Source organism: Eleutherodactylus coqui, chromosome 6 (genome assembly GCF_035609145.1).
Source record: "Eleutherodactylus coqui strain aEleCoq1 chromosome 6, aEleCoq1.hap1, whole genome shotgun sequence".
Lineage (NCBI taxonomy): Eukaryota > Metazoa > Chordata > Amphibia > Anura > Eleutherodactylidae > Eleutherodactylus > Eleutherodactylus coqui.
Window position 1 is genome coordinate 50,542,409 of NC_089842.1, and position 22,261 is coordinate 50,564,669.

At 46.9% G+C, this 22,261-nt stretch overlaps 1 protein-coding gene across 1 annotated transcript in view; it reads right to left on the reverse strand.

The window, feature by feature from the left end:
* Nucleotides 1-22,000, reverse strand: part of VWA1 (von Willebrand factor A domain containing 1) — a 104,148-nt gene extending 82,148 nt beyond the window's left edge. The window contains exon 1 of the mRNA XM_066606799.1: nucleotides 21,501-22,000. Coding sequence (XP_066462896.1) covers nucleotides 21,501-21,573 — 73 coding nt within the window. The 5' untranslated portion in view covers nucleotides 21,574-22,000. The remainder of the gene's footprint in view (nucleotides 1-21,500) is intronic.
* Between the last annotated feature and the right edge of the window lie 261 nt (nucleotides 22,001-22,261).

Below are 22,261 nucleotides of genomic sequence, written 5' to 3' on the forward strand. Positions count from 1 at the left end.
AAATAAAGGATTATAACATATTCCAATACTGGACTCAAATTCTGGTATATGGGCGTCACACACTTCTCCGACACTTCCTTGTTCTCCAGCATCCACCAAGTGCTTGATTGAGGTCTCTCCATATGGCATCTTTGACCCAGCCACCACATTACAGTAATTTAGTCACTTTTTAAAAACCATTACTTTTTTATTATTTTATGGACATAGCCATATGAGGGGTTCTGTATTGGCTGTCAACGATGGTCAGCAATTTTCAAACTACCTAATGCAGGTACACTGCTCTCTGATTGGTCAGAGCTGATCACATGAGCAGCTCTGGCTAATCAGAGAGCAGGTATACTGCATTGGTAGTCTAACCCTACTAATGCATCATGGGGATTAGATAGTCTGACAATTGAGTTGGCCATCTTGGATGCACAAAAACAGGACCTAGAACTGGTGGAATGGAGGGACAGCAGAGAAGAACAACTGCAAGTAATATACCTCCTCTGGTCCCTGGCAGGATTTTGTCCTGAAACTGGGGGTTGCTTAAAGTACCCCTCATCCATGCATTCTGAACTACCTGTAAGTATGACCTAGGAATGAAAAAGGGATTGGGATTAACTATACTCCAAAACCCAACAGGTGTGAAATGTGCTTTTCACTTTTTACCATGCTGGACAACCCCCTCTTGTTAGAAGAGTCCCTCACCAATAAGCTGACCATAGATGGTCCTTCTGCTGCGATTACCAATCACCAACAATCAGCTGGGATCGGTGAGAGAACCTAGAAGAAAGTGTTCAATTATCCCACAGCGCCGCCACAGGAGATATATAGAATTACACAGCTGACAGCAATAATTGCCCTATTTAGCCAGCCGGAACACAAAAGGTAGATTTTAGCTAATTGCATCTTGGGGTTTAGCCGAAATACAATGTAACCCTAGCTAAAAATCCTGTTCCATCCTTATCTGGAAGATATTTTAGATGGGCTAAGGCTTGATAGCACCAAACAAGGAATGGAGTGCACAGGATCCTAATGTTTAATTACATTCTGTGGGTGGACAGAAACCACAAAGAGTAATTAGCGAGAATATAAAACAATTATATTTCGGCGAGACAAATCTGAGCGTTATTATTCTGAACCAGGTTCAACGATTTTTGGTATTTTTCTTATTAAGCCCCCAGCAAATTCTGTTTTATGTCCCAATAATGCCTAAGCTTCCAGACAGACAGACGAGAGCCGTTGTAATAATCATTATTATAGCATGATTTTTAATATAATAGAGAGAGAAGTGCTTAATCCCGGCATTATATTTTACTCCGAGGGGAAAGTCTTGGAGAGCGAGAAGGAAATTAGTATGTAGGTGATATAATAATGGTAACACAAGATATCTCAGTGGTGTAGTTCAAATATATAGGACCCTCAGGCATCATTTTACTATGACTACAGCAGCTCGAGAAACAAACCTTCTCAAGAATTTTTATTAAGCAAGTCTATGTACCTGGGTGCAGTAAAATCTCTATATTACTAATGTTGTCTATATATAAAATAATGGCAAGGAGAAGAGTTTTTACATGCGGACATTTAAGGAAATATGTTCCTAAGGGCTCTTTCACACGAGCGTATATCGGTCGCCGTTTTCACGGCCGTCCGATATACGCTACCGTCTGATGCATTAGATTCCAATGCATCAGATCACATGGCCACTTCCCCGCAACGTAAAAGCGCGCAGCCGGGCCAATATAGCGCCGGACGCTTTTACGTCGGACTGAAAAGATAGTCCTGGAACTATCTTTTGGTCCGGAATACGGCTGCATTGATTCTTATGGGAGCCAATAACAGCGGCCGGAGAAGGGAGCTGGGAGGGAGTTTAGAAGCGTGACTGCTAAACTCCCTCCCCCTTATCTCCTCCCCTCCGGCTGTTTGCAATGGGAGAAGGGGGGTGACGGGGGCCTACGTCCTGCCCCCTCCCATTGCAAACAGCCAGAGGGGAGGAGAAAGGAGGTGAGCCGGTGAGGGGGAGCGAAGGTGCAACAGCATGGCGGCACAGCGTATATGCTCCGGGCCAATGCCGTCTGAACGGCGCACAAACATTAGATTTGTGCGCCCGTTCACGAGTTTTTACTCCTCAGATCATAGTGTGTAAAAGACCCCTTGGATGGGACCCTTGCATTATCCACTACATGGATACCCTTTCCTTGATTAGTAGATTAGGCCATTTAAGCCTCAACCAAGTGTATAAAATCAGTATGCAATCAATGTGTCTCTATAGACAAGCAGTAACATTGTATGTAAGGGCCCTTTCACACGCCGCTTTTTTTTTTTACGTGCGCCCACCAGCACCGTAAAAATGCATGAACAGGCGCACAAATCTAACATTTGTGCACCCATTCAGACGGCACAGGTCTGGTGCATATATGCCAAGCCCGCAATGAGAGGAGGAGAGAGGAGCGAGGGAGTTTAGCAGTCTCGCTGCTGAACTCCCTCCCACCTTCCTTCTCTGGCTGCTGTCATTGGCTCCCATAGGAGCTCATGCAGCGGCTCACGTAGATGGTAACGTATATCGGCCGGGTGTGAAAACGGTGGCCAATAAACGCTCGCGTGAATAAGCGCTTAGAGCGAAAAAAGACATTTGCCCTTCCAGTTCAGCCCATTACCCTGCAAATGTTGATCTAGCGAAAGGAAAAAAAAACAATGAGGTCAAACCCAATTTTTCCCCATTTCGGAGGAAAAATCAGAATAATCCCCCGATCAACAACCAGTAGAATGGTAAAGTTGAAGGACAATTAATGTCGTCCTGCTGTAGAATGTCAACTTTTCAATAGGTTGATTTGCCAAATATTTACCATGATTAATGGTAAGTGCTGGTAGTGGAAATATACATGAGTAATAACATATGAGGTGGTCAGTGTCGGCCTTAGGTTAGATGGCACCTTGTGCGGAATTTTTTTTTGGCACCCCACTGTCATAACAATAAAAAAAGTACAATATATATAAGGAGCGTTTTTAAAGTAAGGTCCATTTTGCAACAACTATATAACAAAAATCTGATTTACTATGACCAACATATCTACATATTTACCCTCTTATTACACATAGTCACCATTAACTTGCACACATTTCTAGTAGCGTATCACCATTTTCAGTCTGCCACCTGTGTCCTGAACCATTGATTAACAGCGTTCTTGAGTTCATCATCATCTTCAAACTTCTGCGATGCAAGCCATTCCTTAAAATCCTTAAAGTGATGGTAGTCATTGGGTGCCGAATCACGGCTATAGGGAGGGTGGTCAAAAATTTCCCGATGGAATTTTTGCAACATTTCTAAAGCATGATTCCACTGGTCAGCAATCCTGTTGGCTTCTATCAATAAGGGCGCCTGTTTATTACAACCTTGGTCCTTCATGCAGCGCGCCGGGGATTTTCTTCTACACATCGGAATTAATGGTCTTCCCATGTTCAAGAAAATCAACAAGCAAGACCACCTTTGTGTTCCGGAAATCTGTGCCCGGATTTTTCTTGCAAAAGGTAAGAAGACAATTGCCGCCATTGCATCGATTGTTATTTTGTCTCAATGTTTGTGTAGGAAATCCAAGTCTTCTTCTCAGTCATGAACATTCATTCGCCCTTCTTGAAGCAAACAACACCATCGCCTACCCTTGCTGTCACTCATAACATTTGGCCCATAAAGTTCATACATTGGTCTGTGAATCTCACCAGCACTATTGTCTTTTGCTAACAAAAAGCAGTAAGATAACAGCATAACCACACCAGAACAGCTCAGTAAATAAATACTGTATCAGAATGAAGATCAGTAAATAAATACAGCACCAGGACCAAGGTCATAACATAAATACAGCACCAGGACCAAGGTCATAATATAAATACAGCACCAGGACCAAGGTCATAATATAAATACAGCACCGGGACCAAGGTTATAATATAAATACAGCACCAGGACCAAGGTCATAATATAAATACAGCACCAGGACCAAGGTCATAATACAAATACAGCACCGGGACCAAGGTCATAATATAAATACAGCACCGGGACCAAGGTCATAATATAAATACAGCACCAGGACCAAGGTCATAATATAAATACAGCACCAGGACCAAGGTCATAATATAAATACAGCACCAGGACCAAGGTCATAATATAAATACAGCACCAGGACCAAGGCCATAATACAAATACAGCACTGGGACCAAGATCAGTATATAAACACCGTACCAGAACTAAGCTCATAGCATAAATACAGCACAACTCAAGCTCAGTACAATACCAGAACCAAGATCATAAGAAAAATAAAGATGAGTAAGGAAGCTGTTATATAAATGTCTTTATATTAATGTTTATTATACAAGCGTCGTACGGAGTACACTGGTACCTTGGGTTATGAGTGCCTCAGCTTGCAAGCTTCTTAACTTCAAGGATGTCATTAAATTGCTGTGATTGGTTTACCCAGCGCTGCAGGAGGAGAACAAAGACGCAGCAGCAGCAGCAGCAGCCTGCATGGGGACCGGATTGCCGGCGGTATGTGAGTATTGATGTTTGTTTTTTTGACATGTAGTGTAGTTAAGCTTATTTTTGAGGAGGTCCGGAACGGATTAATAGCGTTTCAATTCATTTCAATGGGGAAAATTGATTTGAGATAAGAGGGTTTTGGATTAAGAGCTCCATCATGGAATGAATTCAACTCTTAAGCCAAGGCAGCACTGTACGCAAGTGTGAAAGCAGCCTGACGTGGCTAATCAGGGCATTTCTTACCAGGTTATGCCTATAAAAGACTGGTATTCATGGCTGCAGGATTTATATGAGATATCCATTTAGCCATTTTTTCTCAGTTGTGAAAGAGGACTCAAATATAGTGAAATTAGCCGCCTGGGGCACGGGCTCGCGGCATTCCTGATTTCAATGGTACAAACATAACAAATTTTGTGCTTTCCAGACAAGCAATTACTGATCCTCAGGCTTTTTTCCTTCGAGTGTATATCGGCCGCCGTTTTTACGGTCGGCCGATTTTTGCTACCATCTGTGGCGTTAAATCTCGTGAACGGGTGCACAAATCTAACGTTTTTGCACCCGTTCACATGGCATGGGCTCCAGCGCATATATACCGAGGCTGCCATGTTGTTGCCCCCTTCCTCCCCTTCGCAGGCTCACCTCTGCTCTCTTCCCTGCTTGCTCTTTGCAATGGGATGTGCCAGAGCAAAGCGCCACCCCATTTCGCCTCCTCCCATTGCAAAGCGCAAGTGGGGAGGAGAGCAGAGCGAGGGAGTTTATCAGTCATGCTGCTAAACTCCCTCCCCCCTCCCTTCTCCGGCCGCTGTCATTGGCTCCCATGGGAGCCCACGCAGCGGCCAATGTATTCCAGGCCAAAAGATAGCTTCAGGACTATCTTTTGGGCTCGACGTAAAAACACTCGCCGCTATATTGGGCTGGCCGGGCGCTTTTACGTCATGGAATACGGCCATGTGATCTGATGCATTGGAATCCAATGCATCAGATCACAGCATATATCGGCCGACCGTGAAAACGGCGGGCCAATATACGCTCGTGTGAAAGAAGCCTTACTGTGGTCTTCTTGACCACAGACAAACTCAATTTCCTTAATATAAGGGTACACGGCTGACTGTAGACATACAAGAGGGACACTGTTTACTGGGGTTTTTGCAAGCAGCTGATAAATAAGTAGCGTTAACAGTCCAGAAACAGTAAGTGCGAGAAAATCGCAGCCATATCGTATCTGTGTTCTGTGCAACATTGCAGCGTTTTCTCGTGGCGATATAGCGATTTCGAGTCGCTACAAAGTTGTGCAACTTTGTAGTGCTCTTTTGCCAGGATTTTCAATGATGTATTTATTTTTTTTTACTGCAGATAGGGCTTATTTTAGGGGGTTTACAGTAGGACATGTTAGTGTAACAGTTGCATCAGACTGCACGAAAAGCGCGATTTTACTCGATGCGATGCAACAGAAAGGAAGGCTCCATATGAAAACATGGGCAAAAAAACCCTTGCAAATCATCGCAATACTGAGCAATAGAGATGAGCGAGCACCAAAATGCTCGGGTGCTCGTTACTCGAGTCGAACTTCCCGTGATGCTCGAGGGTTCGTTTCGAGTAACGAACCCCATTGCAGTCAATGGGCGACTCGAGCATTTTTGTATATCGCCGATGCTCGCTAAGGTTTTCATTTGTGAAAATCTGGGAAATTCACGAAAGTGATGGGAAGGACACAGAAACGGATAGGGCAGGCGAGGGGCAACATGTTGGACTGCATCTCAAGTTCCCAGATCCCACTATTAAGCCACAATAGCGGCAAGAGTGGGCCCCCCCCCCCCCCGCACTGTCAGCATAAAGAACGATGTTAGCCCATTGAATTCAATGGAGCCGGCAATACAGCTGACTCCATTGAAAGCAATGGGCTGCCGGCGAGCGCGGGATGAATTTTCGGGAAGGGCTTAAAAATATAAGACCTTACCTGAAAATCATCGTAAAATGTGTAAAAAAAAAAAAAAAAATGTATACTCACCTTTCCGCTGAAGCCAGAGTTCAGCCGCATCTGTCTGGCAGTTCTCCTGAACTGCTCTGTGTAGTATTCAGCAGCCGGGGATTTAAAATCCCCGCCTGCTAAATGAGCTGCCTCTGATTGGTCACAGCCTCACCAATCAGAGGCAGCTGTCACTGACACCCATTCATGAATTCATGAATGGGTGTGAGTGAGAGCTGCCCCTGATTGGTCCCTGCGCTGAGCCAATCAGAGGCAGCACTCACCCATTCATGAATTCATGAATGGGTGTGAGTGAGAGCTGCCTCTGATTGGTGAGGCTGTGACCAATCAGAGGCAGCTCATTCAGCAGGCGGGGATTTTAAATCCCCACCTGCTGAATACTACAGAAAGCAGTTCAGGAGAACTGCCGGCCAGACGCGGCTGAACTCCGGCTGCAGCGGAAAGGTGAGTATACATTTTTTTTTTTTTTTTTACACATTTTAGGATGATTTTCAGGTAAGGGCTTATATTTTTAAGCCCTTCCCGAAAATTCATCCTGAGATTGCCGGCAGCCCATTGCTTTCAATGGAGCCGGCTGTATTGCCGGCTCCATTGAATTCAATGGTCAGTGCTAGAGATGAGCGAACACCAAAATGTTCGGGTGTTCGTTATTCGGAACGAACTTCCCGTGATGCTCGAGGGTTCGTTTCGAACAACGAACCCCATTGAAGTCAATGGGCGACCAGAACATTTTTGTATTTCGCCGATGCTCGCTAAGGTTTTCATGTGTGAAAATCTGGGCAATTCAGGAAAGTGATGGGAATGACACAGTGACGGATAGGGCAGGCGAGGGGCTACGTGTTGGGCTGCATCTCAAGTTCACAGGTCCCACTATTAAGCCACAATACCGGCAAGAGTGGGCCCCCCCCCCTCCCAACAACTTTTACTTCTGAAAAGCCCTCATTAGCATGGCATACCTTTGCTAAGCACCACACTACCTCCAACAAAGCACAATCACTGCCTGCATGACACTCCACTGACACTTCTCCTGGGTTACATGCTGCCCAACCGCCCCCCCCTCCCCCCCCACAGCGCACACCAAAGTGTCCCTGGGCAGCCTTCAGCTGCCCTCATGCCACACCACGCTCATGTCTATTTAGAATTGCGTCTGCCATGACGAGGGACCGCAGGCACACACTGCAGAGGTTGGCACGGCTAGGCAGCGACCCTCTTTAAAAGTGGCGGGGCGATAGCCCACAATGCTGTACAGAAGCAATGAGAAATAGAATCCTGTGCCACCGCCATCAGGAGCTGCACACGTGGGCATAGCAATGGGGAACCTATGTGCCACACACTATTCATTCTGTCAAGGTGTCTGCATGCCCCAGTCAGACCGGGCTTTTTAATTCATAGACACAGGCAGGTACAACTCCCTATTGTGAAGTCCCTGTCGACCCACAGCATGGGTGGCTCCCTGGAACCCACCGGCGGTACACAGAAATATCCCATTGCATTGCCCAACACAGCTGAGGTAGTAATGTCGTGCTTAATGCAGGTGGGCTTCGGCCCACACTGCATGCCCCAGTCTGACTGGGGTTCTTTACAAGTGGACAGATGTAGGTTAAACTCCGTGTGCACCTACAGCATGGGTGGGTGCCAGGAAGCCACCGGCGGTACATAGAAATATCCCATTGCATTGCCCAACACAGCTGAGGTAGTAATGTTGTGCTTAACTCTTTCCAATCCAATTTGTATATGGTTTTCCTAGGGGGCTTACTCTTTTTCTGCTGTTATACAACGGCGCTATATGCTGGCTAAAGCCAGTACTGCATGAGCTGACACGTAGGATAGGCTCCGACAGCAGAGAGGCTGGCAATATACAGTAAGAGAACCCCGACGGACGTCTACCAACAACGGAGCTGTACAGCCTTAAACCCTAATGTCTTCACAGGTCACACAGTGGACTGGAAAGGGTTAATGCAGGTGGGTTTCGGCCCACACTGCATGCCCCAGTCAGACTGGGGTTCTTTACAAGTGGACACATGTAGGTTAAACTCCCTGTGGACCCACTGCCTGGGTGGGTGCCAGGAAGCCACCGGCGGTACATAGAAATATCCCATTGCATTGCCCAACACAGCTGAGGTAGTAATGTCGTGCGTAATACAGGTGGGCTTCGGCCCACACTGCATGCCCCAGTCAGACGGGTTCTTTAGAAGTGTACAGAAGTATTAAAAACTCAGTGTGCACCTACAGCATGGGTGGCTCCCTGGAACCCACCGGCGGTACACAAAAATATCCCATTGCATTGCCCAACACAGCTGAGGTAGTAATGTCGTGCTTAATGCAGGTGGGCTTCGGCCCACACTGCATGCCCCAGTCAGACTGGGGTTCTTTACAAGTGGACACATGTAGGTTAAACTCCCTGTGGACCCACTGCCTGGGTGGGTGCCAGGAAGCCACCGGCGGTACATAGAAATATCCCATTGCATTGCCCAACACAGCTGAGGTAGTAATGTCGTGCGTAATACAGGTGGGCTTCGGCCCACACTGCATGCCCCAGTCAGACGGGTTCTTTAGAAGTGTACAGATGTATTAAAAACTCAGTGTGCACCTACAGCATGGGTGGCTCCCTGGAACCCACCGGCGGTACATAAAAATATCCCATTGCATTGCCCAACACAGCTGAGGTAACGTCAGCTGTAATGCAGGTGGCCTAAAAATTAATTTGATTACACTGTAGGCGAGGGCCCACAAAAATTGCTGTATCAACAGTACTAATGTACATCCCAAAAATTGGCCATGGCCAGCCAAGAGGGCAGGTGAAACCCATTAATCGCTTTGGTTAATGTGGCTTAAGTGGTAACTAGGCCTGGAGGCAGCCCAGTGTAACGAAAAATTGGTTCAAGTTAAAGTTCCAATGCTTTTAAGCGCATTGAATCTTATAAAAATTGTTCTGAAAAATTATTTGAGTGAGCCTTGTGGCCCTAAGAAAAATTGCCCGTTCAGCGTGATTACGTGAGGTTTCAGGAGGAGGAGCAGGAGGAGGAGGAGGAGGAATATTAGACACAGATTGATGAAGCAGAAATGTCCCCGTTTTGGATGGTGAGAGAGAACGTAGCTTCCATCCGCGGGTGCAGCCTACGTATTGCTTACGTATCGCTGCTGTCCGCTGGTGGAGAACAGAAGTCTGGGGAAATCCAGCCTTTGTTCATCTTGATGAGTGTTAGCCTGTCGGCACTGTCGGTTGACAAGCGGCTACGCTTATCTGTGATGATTCCCCCAGCCGCACTAAACACCCTCTCCGACAAGACGCTAGCCGCAGGACAAGCAAGCACCTCCAGGGCATACAGCGCTAGTTCAGGCCACATGTCCAGCTTCGACACCCAGTAGTTGTAGGGGGCAGAGGCATCACCAAGGATGGTCGTGCGATCCGCTACGTACTCCCTCACCATCCTTTTACAGTGCTCCCGCCGACTCAGCCGTGACTGGGGAGCGGTGACACAGTCTTGGTGGGGAGCCATAAAGCTGGCCAGGCCCTTAAAGACTGTTGCACTGCCTGGGATGTACATGCTGCTCGATCTACGCACATCCCCTGCTACCTTGCCCTCGGTACTGCGCCTTCTGCCACTAGCGCTGTCGGCTGGGAATTTTACCATCAGCTTGTCCGCAAGGGTCCTGTGGTATAGCAACACTCTCGAACCCCTTTCCTCTTCGGGAATCAGAGTGGGCAGGTTCTCCTTATACCGTGGATCGAGCAGTGTGTACACCCAGTAATCCGTAGTGGCCAGAATGCGTGCAACGCGAGGGTCACGAGAAAGGCATCCTAACATGGTTACGCCCGTTGTCACACACGACCATGCCCGGTTGGAGGCTCAGCGGCGCAAGCCAGCGGTCGGTCTGCTGTGTCAGACCCTGCAGCAGTTCGTGGGCCGTGTGCCTCTTATCGCCTAAGCTGAGTAGTTTCAGCACGGCCTGCTGACGCTTGCCCACCGCTGTGCTGCCACACCGCGCGACACCGACTGCTGGCGACATGCTGCTGCTAACACATCTTGATTGCGAGACAGAGGAGGAGGAGGAGGAGGGTGCTTTAGTGGAGGAAGCATACACCTCCGCAGATACCACCACCGAGCTGGGGCCCGCAATTCTGGGGGTGGGTAGGACGTGAGCGGTCCCAGGCTCTGACTCTGTCCCAGCCTCCACTAAATTCACCCAATGTGCCGTCAGGGAGATGTAGTGGCCCTGCCCGCCTGTGCTTGTCCACGTGTCCGTAGTTAAGTGGACCGTGGCAGTAACCGCGTTGGTGAGGGCGCGCACAATGTTGCGGGAGACGTGGTCGTGCAGGGCTGGGACGGCACATCGGGAAAAGTAGTGGCGACTGGGAACTGAGTAGCGCGGGGCCGCCGCCTCCATGATACTTTTGAAGGACTCAGTTTCCACAACCCTATACGGCAGCATCTCAAGGCTGATGAATTTTGCTATGCGGACGGTTAACGTTTGAGCGTGCGGGTGCGTGGCGGCGTACTTGCGCTTGCGCTCGAACACTTGCGCAAGCGACGGCTGAACGGTGCGCTGAACTACACTGCTGGATGGGGCCGAGGACAGCGGAGATGAGGGTGTGGGTGCAGGCCATGAGGCGGTAGTGCCTGTGTCCTGAGAGGGGGGTTGCATCTCAGTGGCAGGTTGGGGCACAGGGGGAGAGGCAGGGGTGCAAACCGGAGGCGGTGAACGGCCTTCGTCCCACCTTGTGGGGTGCTTGGCCATCATATGTCTGCGCATGGTGGTGGTGGTGAGGCTGTTGGTGTTGGCTCCCCGGCTGAGCTTTGCGCAACAAAGGTTGCACACCACTGTTCGTCGGTCGTCAGGCGTCTCTGTGAAAAACTGCCAGACCTTAGAGCACCTCGGCCTCTGCAGGGTGGCATGGCGCGAGGGGGCGCTTTGGGAAACACTTGGTGGATTATTCGGTCTGGCCCTGCCTCTACCCCTGGACACCGCACTGCCTCTTGCAACCTGCCCTGCTGATGCCCTTGACTCCCCCTCTGAAGACCTGTCCTCCTGAGTAAGCGTTGCACACCAGGTGGGGTCAGTCACCTCATCGTCCTGCTGCTCTTCCTCCGAATCCTCTGTGCGCTGCTCCCTTGGACTTACTGCCCTTACTACTACCTCACTGCAAGACAACTGTGTCTGATCGTCATCGTCCTCCTCACCCACAGAAAGTTGTTGAGACAGTTGGCGGAAGTCCCCAGCCTCTTCCCTCGGACCCCGGGAACTTTCGAATGGTTGGGCATCAGTGACGATAAACTCCTCTGGTGGGAGAGGAACCGCTGCTGCCCAATCTAAGCAGGGGCCCGAGAACAGTTCCTGGGAGTGTTCCCGCTCCTGAGCAGGTGTCATTGTAGTGGAGTGAGGAGGCTGGGAGGAAGGAGGAGCAGCAGACAGAGGATTCGGATTTGCAGCAGTGGACGGCGCAGAACTGCGTGTTGACGATAGGTTGCTCGAAGCACTTTCTGCCATCCAGGACAGGACCTGCTCACACTGCTCATTTTCTAATAACCGTCTCCCGCGTGGACCCATTAATTGGGCGATGAATGTGGGGACGCCAGAAACGTGCCTCTCTCCTAATCGCGCAGCAGTCGGCTGCGACACACCGGGATCAGGAGCTCGGGCTGTGCCCACACCCTGACTTGGCCCTCCGCGTCCTCGGCCGCGTCCACGTCCTCTAGGCCTACCCCTACCCCTCAGCATGCTGTATTACCAGTGATTTGATTTAACAGGCAGGAAATAAATTGGCGCAAGACTGCAGGCCAAATATAATTTTTGCCCTTTTGGGAAAACGAAAGGCCCCACTGCCTCTAGTGAATGAATAATCTAAGTTTAATAACTGTGCTGTGTCCCTGCTTATGTGTCACAGAACGTGAGGGTAGCAGAGTTATTATAACTCTGGCAGAGCAGGTATTTTTTTTCCCAATTAAGGAAAGCAAATGGCGAAGCCAGCAGTAAAGCGTAGCTGGGTGCGTATGATTTAGCAATGTTTTTCACGCAGCTCACACGTGTCCACAGGCGTTAGGACGGACAGAGGCTGGACAAATAGATTTGTTTTCACTTGTTTTTCCACCAAAAGGCAGCACTGCGTATATTCAATGAACATGAGAAGTTTAATAACTGTGCTGTGTCCCTGCTAATGTGTCACAGAACGTGAGGGTAGCAGAGTTATTATAACTCTGGCAGAGCAGGTATTTTTTTTCCCAATTAAGGAAAGCAAATGGCGAAGCCAGCAGTAAAGCGTAGCTGGGTGCGTATGATTTAGCAATGTTTTTCACGCAGCTCACACGTATCCACAGGCGTTAGGACGGACAGAGGCTGGACAAATAGATTTGTTTTCAGTTTTTTCCCACCAAAAGGCAGCACTGCGTATATTCAATGAACATGAGAAGTGTAATAACTGTGCTGTGTCCCTGCTTATGTGTCACAGAACGTGAGGGTAGCAGAGTTATTATAACTCTGGCAGAGCAGGTATTTTTTTTCCCAATTAAGGAAAGCAAATGGCGAAGCCAGCAGTAAAGCGTAGCTGGGTGCGTATGATTTAGCAATGTTTTTCACGCAGCTCACACGTGTCCACAGGCGTTAGGACGGACAGAGGCTGGACAAATAGATTTGTTTTCAGTTTTTTCCCACCAAAAGGCAGCACTGCGTATATTCAATGAACATGAGAAGTGTAATAACTGTGCTGTGTCCCTGCTTATGTGTCACAGAACGTGAGGGTAGCAGAGTTATTATAACTCTGGCAGAGCAGGTATTTTTTTTCCCAATTAAGGAAAGCAAATGGCGAAGCCAGCAGTAAAGCGTAGCTGGGTGCGTATGATTTAGCAATGTTTTTCACGCAGCTCACACGTGTCCACAGGCGTTAGGACGGACAGAGGCTGGACAAATAGATTTGTTTTCAGTTTTTTCCCACCAAAAGGCAGCACTGCGTATATTCAATGAACATGAGAAGTGTAATAACTGTGCTGTGTCCCTGCTTATGTGTCACAGAACGTGAGGGTAGCAGAGTTATTATAACTCTGGCAGAGCAGGTATTTTTTTTCCCAATTAAGGAAAGCAAATGGCGAAGCCAGCAGTAAAGCGTAGCTGGGTGCGTATGATTTAGCAATGTTTTTCACGCAGCTCACACGTGTCCACCGCCCGTAAGGACGGACACAGGCTGGACAAATAGATTTGTTTCCACTTGTTTTTCCACCAAAAGGCAGCACTGCGTATATTCTATGAATAATAACTGTGTTGTGGCCCTGCCTATACAATTCTTTCCCTGCAGTATCAATGGAGGGTGGAATGCTCTGCAGAGGCGATTTTGAGAAGCCCAAAAAAAATGCAGCACAGCTAACAGCAGCCTGGACAGTACTGCACACGGATAAATATGGCCCTAGAAAGGACCGTTGAGGTTCTTGAAGGCTACACGCACTCCTAACACTCTCCCTGCCTATGCAGCACTTCTGTCCCTAATGCCAGGTGCAACGCTCTGCAGAGCCGATTTTGAGAAAAAAAAAATTCCACTGCTAACAGCAACCAACACACAGCTATCAGTGGCCCTAATAAGGACCTTTGGGGGGTCTTGAAGCCTACACTAACTACCAATTCTTTCCCTACAGCAGCTCCGGTATAAACAGCACTGTCCCTCATCTAACTCACACCGCATCTGAGGCGAGCCGCGGGAGGGGCCGACTTTTATATTAGGCGAACACCTGATCTCGCCAGCCACTCACAGCAGGGGGGTGGTATAGGGCTTAAACGTTGCAGGGGGAAGTTGTAATGCCTTCCCTGTCTTTCAATTGGCCAGAAAAGCGCGCTAACGTCTCAGGGAAGGAAGTGAAAGTAACCAGAACACCGCATGGTGTTCGTTACGAATAACGAACATCCCGAACACCCTAATATTCGCACGAATATCAAGCTCGGACGAACGCGTTCGCTCATCTCTAGTCAGTGCTCGTTTAATCAAGACGAGTACCGCGTGGTGCTCATCTCGAGTAACGAGCATCTCGAGCACCCTAATACTCGAACGAGCATCAAGCTCGGACAAGTATGCTCGCTCATCTCTACTGAGCAACCCACAATTTTGTTTTCTCGCAATATAGCAACCTACAAAACATGACTAATGTGAAGGAACCCATTGGAAAGTATAGGCTCCACATACATGCGATTTGTAGCACTGTTGCATAGCAAGAAAATTGCGCAATTTTGTCGCCCATGTGAAACCGGCCTTATGGACCTTTTCTGTGATCCTGTTATCTTCTTTGCACACGTTAGAGGTAGCGTAACACATAATAATAGTCTTTACATAGTGCCAACATACAAAATTCCGCAGCACTAAAAGCGGCTCATCTACCAACTGGTGTTAGTCTCATCATTTCTGTAATATACTTGCATTAACAATGTTGTTGCTTTGTCACTGTAAATCACATTTGAAGTTGTTGCGACTTTTGGTCTCTCTTCCAGCTTTTCTGCAATCCACACTCTGTCATTACGTACAGAGCTTCCTTGGTAACAAGGACACATGGATATTTCCATTGCAACAGGGGAGGGGCAATCTTCACAGGTGTACTTACATGCTGCAGGCTGACAGATCTGCAGACACTGTGATAACAATCTCTACAATCTCTGCCTTTCTTGCTTTTACAGTGTGTGGGTGTGTATGCACACATTACACACACATTTAGTCTCCAGAATGCCTCTAAATGCCTGATTGTCTTGGGAAAGCAGAGGGCTTGGCATTCAGATTCTTCCTCCCTGTTGACTAGAGATAGTGCATCATGGAAAGTAAGGGCAAGGAAGCTCAGAACAGTGAACTACTGTCAGAATGCTAGGCTTTCTACACGACCTTTCCCTGAAAGTAGAATGCAAACAGCAGAGCTACAGAACAGTGGGCAAGACCATCTGAAAATCAGAACTTACAGACATGGAATGGTGCAGAGAACAGCAAAAAAGGGGTAAGTAGAACCTGGTGTTTTTTTAGAGAACATGTTAAAAACCCCAGTACACCTTAGCGAACGTAAAAGAATATAAAAGAGTAGTAAATAGAGAAGCATTAGACTAGTTATAGACTTCCCTAAACAGACATGTTTTTAAGCCAGCTTCAGATGTAATACAGATGTGTTACAGAGGATATTACCACCGTATGTCATCAGTCTTTCATCACTATGTGACATATTTTTGCTTCCGTATTGCTTTTATTTTCTACTGGGCAAATACTGATTTGTATTTGCCAAATAGAAAAGTAATACTAATATGGAAGCAAAAATGGACAAAAAATAGGTCATGTTGAATTTTTAAAAATATGGCCATGTGCATAGACACATAGATTTACATAAGCTCTGTATTACGGTCCACAAAAAACTTACCAAATATGGAGTTAAAAAGCAGTGATCTGAAAGAAGCCTTAGGACACACTTAAAACTGTGGATATTGGGGATTAATCTGATTGTCTGGGGTAGCGCATTCCAGAGAACTGATGCAGCTCGGGAAAAGTCTTGGAGATGGGAGTAGTAGCTTCAGATTACAGATGATCTTAGAGCCCTTTTACACAGGCTGATAAATCATTCAGATTCCTGCATCCAGCGAGACTCTTAAAGGGGTTGTCCCGCGCCGAAACGGGTTTTTTTTTTTTCCAATAGCCCCCCCGTTCGGCGCGAGACAAACCCGATGCAGGTGTTGAAAAAAAAAAACGGATAGTACTTACCCGAATCCCCGCGCTCCGGTGACTTCTTACTTACCTTGCGAAGATGGCCGCCGGGATCTTCACCCTCGGTGGACCGCAGGTCTTCTGTGCGGTCCATTGCTGATTCCAGCCTCCTGATTGGCTGGAATCGGCACACGTGACGGGGCGGAGCTACGAGGAGCGGCTCTCCAGCACGAGCAGCCCCATTCAGAAGGGAGAAGACCGGACTGCACAAGCGCGTCTAATCGGGCGATTAGACGCTGAAAATTAGACGGCACCATGGAGACGGGGACGCCAGCAACGGAGCAGGTAAGTGAATAACTTCTGTATGGCTCATAATTAATGCACAATGTACATTACAAAGTGCATTAATATGGCCATACAGAAGTGTATACCCCAACTTTGTTTCGCGGGACAACCCCTTTAAGGTTGTCGCACAGTCTAAATGCATGCACCGACTGAACGCAGAATGAGAATTCGTTCTTTTATCATACATTGTTCAGTTTAGGCAGGCATAAAAACAGAACGATGACTGGCCTGCGTAAACAGGCAATCGTTCATCTAAGAATGGATCATTCCATCATGTGAATGTAGGTGGACAGGCTGGAGCTTCTCCTGGCCTACTTCACCTCTATTCTCTGATCTGTGCTGGGATGGTTGTCGCATGCTTAGAAAGGAGCTTAAGTCTAAGATCATTAACAGAACGTAGAGTGTTTATAGGGTGGTAGACAGAGATATGGAGGAGGTGCAGCACTCTGGAGAGTTTTATGGATGATGGTGATGAGTTTAAATTGTATTCTGTAGCGGATGGACAACTAGTGCAGGACAGAGGACTGGCTGTTAGAGATGAGTGAGCGTACTCGTTTACGCAAATTACTCGAGCGAGTATGGGCATTTTTGAGTACATGCCTGCTTGTCCGAAAGGATTCGGGCGCCGGCGGGAGTGAGAGGTGAGTTGCATGGATGAGCGGGGGGGAGAGAGAGATTGCCCCGTACTCCCCCGCCGCCCCCAAATCTTTTCGGGCAAGCAGGCATGTACTCGAAAATGCCCATACTCGCTCGAGGATTTTTGCCTTAACGAGTACGCACACTCATCAATACTGGCTGCATTCAAAATAGATTGGAGAATGGAGACGTGTTACTGATATATGGCTTATAAAGTGCAATATAAAATTCTTCTAGTAACCTTGTGGAGAGTAAACCTCTTTACATTTACAAGGGAGATCATTTCATCTAATAAATTCCTTTTTGCTACCCAAAAATGTTTACACCAGATATTGTAGATAATGTTCATCTCAATGACTATGCCTTCATCAGAGGATATAAAAAATGGAATCGGAAGTTCACCAAAACCCCCAAAACTGGTTTATAACACTGTCAGAGCCATAAAAGTGCCCTCACACAAACCGCTTTTTACCACAATTAGCGCAGTACAATGCCTTTTATTGATTTTTAATGGGGCTTCGCAGACTAGCGCTCAAACATGGCCTTTCTGAGGGCTAAGACCCATTGGCAATAGATTTTTATGTGATGTGAGAGTGAGTGAAAACGCATGATAAAGCAACCAATGATTTTCATTGGTTTCATTCTCATTTGCGATGTTTTCACTAAGCAGGGCTAAGAAAAATCTGCAATATCGCCCATTGCATTAAATGGGGCCGGCGGCAGCAGCGCCAGCCGCATTGAAAACATAGGAAGTACATTGTGCTTCCCTGACACAGCTGTGACAGCTATGGCAGGGTATTCCTTCATCCCTGTAGGGGACCGTGGCGATGGAGGAATGCCCTGTCACAGCTGTGACAGCTGTGGCAGAGGTCTATAGCGATGCTATCCAATTGTTTTCAATGGGGCCAGCGCTGCTGCATCCCTATTGAAAGCAATGGAACGAAGGCCAACACTGCAGTAATGATTTTCGGGGAAGGGCTTGAAATATAATGGGTGATATCGCAGATCTTTCTTAGCCCTGCAAGGCTTCAGTGAAAACATCGCAAATGAGAATGAAATCATTGAAAATCATTGGTTTCATTATCATGCGTTTTTACTCAGTCTCGCATCGCAGAAAAATCTATCCCCAGTGGTTGTTAGTCCCAACGTTGCGTTTTTTGAGCACTGTCAGCCATTTTTTTTATTGAATGACAGCTGAGCGCTGCCTCTGATTGGTCATAGTGCTCAGCCAATCAGAGGTAGCACTTTCAGAAGGCGGGGATTTTTCAATTCCCAGCCAGAAGAGAAGCAGAAGAAGAGTGCCGGGGACCTGCTAGAAGATGCGCCAGAGATGACAGCGCTTCTAAGGTGATGTATTATTATTATTTTTTCTGCAATTATGGACTATTTTCAGGGTATGGCTTCTAATTTAAGCTCCCACCGAAACTCCTCGCCGCAGGGAGTCCCCAGTGGCAGAGGGTCGTGACCATCAATTCCCATTGCTTTCAAATTGGGCTGGCGCTGCTGCCACTAGCCCCATTGAGATCAATGGGGGAAGATCACTTTCTCCTGCCAGCTACAGCAGGAAATTCCTTCAGCCCTGCTTGGATGGGAGGCTGTTTCCCTGCAGAAACGCCTGGCAGCCAGGGCTTCAGAAGGAGTGCGAGAGCGATATCTTGGCGTGAACCACATCCCGATATCGCTCTCGCCAGTGTGCAGGAGCCCTAAGTGTTGTCACCTTTAAGTGCTTGTAATGCCAGTTCCCCTCATTGCGAAGGAGGGTGTAACATGGCCAGAGGCTATAAGAGGAACTGCAGCCTAAGGCCACAGATCAGTAGTGTCACATTGGCAGCGAACGACAAAAGGCGCCTCTAGCGTTTCTGGCATCCTGTATGTCTGGATGGATGCGGCTCCTAAGGGGCAGGCATCACACCGAGTGGAATGCAGGACTACTTTACTATCGCAACCAATTCTCTGCCATAGCGGGAACTGCTAACACAGCTGATCAGGGGCTTGGTTGGACTTCGGCGATAGTAAAATTGTGTGTCAGCATTGAAATGCGGTTGAATGATGTATCTCACGAGTTGCGCCAATTGAGGCTACAGAACACCCTCAGTTACCTACAATATTGACCTGTAACTGCATTACAGAATATCGAACGTATGCACGCCCTCTGCATATTCCCTACACAGACAACCGATCTATTAATCCTGGGGAAAAAGTTCAGAACGCCCCAACTGAACAAACTTATCAACTATATATGGTTGATAAAAGTCAATTGTGGGAATACTGCTTTAATTCCTAGAATTTCCCTTTATAATGCATAATCTCTTTTTGCCTCCACTTACATCCACTCCATACATGTGAAATTCTCATCACACATCTTACCATGTATATGTAGAACGGACCACGTTCTCTAACTGTCTTCAATCTGTGGCTTTGAAATGTTGCTACATTACAGGGGGCGCTCTTCTATCACCACTGCACTAAAGGGAAGCAATCATTGCAGCCGAGTACTTACCGCAGTATCAGCAAATCAGATACAACATGCAATTGATTGTATAAAGAACTTTAAAGCAAGAGCATTGTGTTTTAAATTCATAAATTGGACCGCCATCAGCGGGATATTACCATGAACCATAGAAAGCACAGGCAGTGGGCGCTCCTCAGAGGATGCTGGATGTAATGTCAAGCTTACTTCACAAAGAACACATTTTATTCTCCAATATACGAGGTAGGTAATATAGGAATGCATTTTGGCTATGGAATAGAGTCTTCTTCAGGCATAAAACAAATCCCATATTTAAAAAATCAACCTGAACTCCAGAAGGCGGAGCTAGATGACATCATTAATACCTAAAATGTTGTGGCCATCCTTGCCAACAATGGCCTTATACAACCATCAGTATTTGCAGAATGACATCAAAATAAACTCTGTAACAGAATGGATAAAAAAACATAAAAATGCATAATATTCATCATCCATATATAATTCATTAAAATAAAAAAAACTCAGCGATTATTGCCAAGCGGGGGCTAATGTGTAAAAACGCCTACACTCGTGTGAAACAGCCGTAATTCAGCCATTATTGTCAAATTAAAATCAAAAACTGCATTTTTAAAGCATTTTAAATCTGAAGAAGACTCCAATCGGGAGTCGAAACGCATTGCCTATATTTCCTATGTTGGAGAATAAAGATTGTTATTTGTGAAGTTAGCTTGACAGTACATGTGCCAACATCCTCTGAGCAGCGTCTACTCACTGGTTGTGTTTTGTATGGTTCATGCTATTATCCGGTGTGAGTTCAGAGGGAACGTCCCATCCTAGTAGGACCAGAAGAAGGCTTGTAGCTCTACCCCTAGGTTTCTATAAGGGACCGTTCGCACGGGAGAGAATTAGGACATGCGGACATTTCTGCATCACAATATCCGTATGGGGCTTGAATTCCGCATCTGTTAAAATCTGCACGTCTTTACTTCAAAACCATAATATTCAATTCCGCAATGGAAAAGCTTTCCGTTGCGGAATTAAGGACGTCCTACAGAATTGTTGTTGCGCATTTCTAACAGACAGGAGATGTAATTTTAGTCTGCATAAAAAAAAAAACGTTAGAAATTCTGCATTACGCAGTTTAAAGCGCAACTAAATCCGGACTAATTGCCAAATCTGCACCTGCGGACAATTCCGTCCCGTGTACAAGGTCCCTTACCAACCCCAATGTGATTGTGCTCATCATTAGCACAACCAGACCAGGTGAGACCATTGGCTACCTGTTGATTCGCCCCTGGATTATATACTACACCAGATAGTGCCCCCTTGTCTTCCTTTCTGTCTCTTCCCTATCAGCAGCCTTTTTGGTGGCCACCTACTCCAAACTACCCGTCCCACATGTTGCCAGATAGCAGTACTCTATATACAGTGAATACAATGATAACGAGGTATCCCAGGAAACGTTTAACTATACTGCATGTCCGACCCAAAGTGCAACTGGGAATATTGTTGTGCCAACTTCAAGAAGTCTCACATCCTTATATAAATTCTGGACATGCTGGCACACAGATGGCATATTTGACATCACAAATGGCACATGTGTGGCATATTTGTCGCACCCCTCGCAGTAACATCATATTGCTACCAGCTCCTGTAGAACTAAAACTCTCAACATCCTTGCCAAGTCCCAAGCTGCCAGGAATGTTGACACCCAGTTCTCACACAACTGGAGCACAACTGCTACTCTTGTGTATTTATTACTCTTGTACCATGAACTCCTTCCATTACTACCAGGTATCGGATTACTTCTGTAATGCCACCAGACAGGTTACATTCCCACCTAGGTGAAGAACTGCACAGTGTCGCATGGATAAGGAAGCCACCAACTGATAAGGACACTTACCTGCTTCTTGCTCAGTCTGTCCTAGGGCAGGAGACAGCAGTGGGTGCAGGAAGAAGATTAGCAAGACAAACATATCAAAGTGCAGGTTGGTGAAACTTGCTGCTACCAAAACTTCTTCTCTACATCAGACATAGTCCTTGTCAGCAGGGGCATCGCAGGTTTCTTCTTCGGATCTCATCCCTAGGGTATCTTATAGGGCAAGTTTAATTCATGACTGGCACCCTTTCTTGCCCATAAGCTGTGTTTCTAGTGCCAGCAGAACTTTTGCTACACCCACTTGGGAAGTTTTTTCTTCAGCTTTAACTATGTGAGGACAGGAATGCAAGTAAGTCTTCTTGTGCAGAATTCAGGGGCAGGTTGCTGCAACTACAAGACAAGTAGTAAAGTCATCCAAAACTTCTTGTGCCCCACATGGAAGGAAAAGCAAAAGTTTGATTTACTGACTCTACACACCCTCTGAGGACTCAGACACCAGAGAGAGCAGGAATTCTGCAGGGTCCTATAGCCAGTCTGTAACTTGAAGGGAAGTATTCATTGACTCTGTGACTTCACACACAGTAACAGCTGGATACACATGTACAAGCCCTGAAGAAACTGTGGACACAAAGTGAAGTGTTGCAGAAGTGGAGCTCTGGAGGAAGAAACAACAAGTGTCTTTTTTGGGAAAGTTCTGCAATTCTGCAAATAGGAAAAAGTTACTGTGACCAAGAAGTCATGGGATTTAAAGGGGAGCTGAATGTTTGTCATGTGGTTTCTTGAAA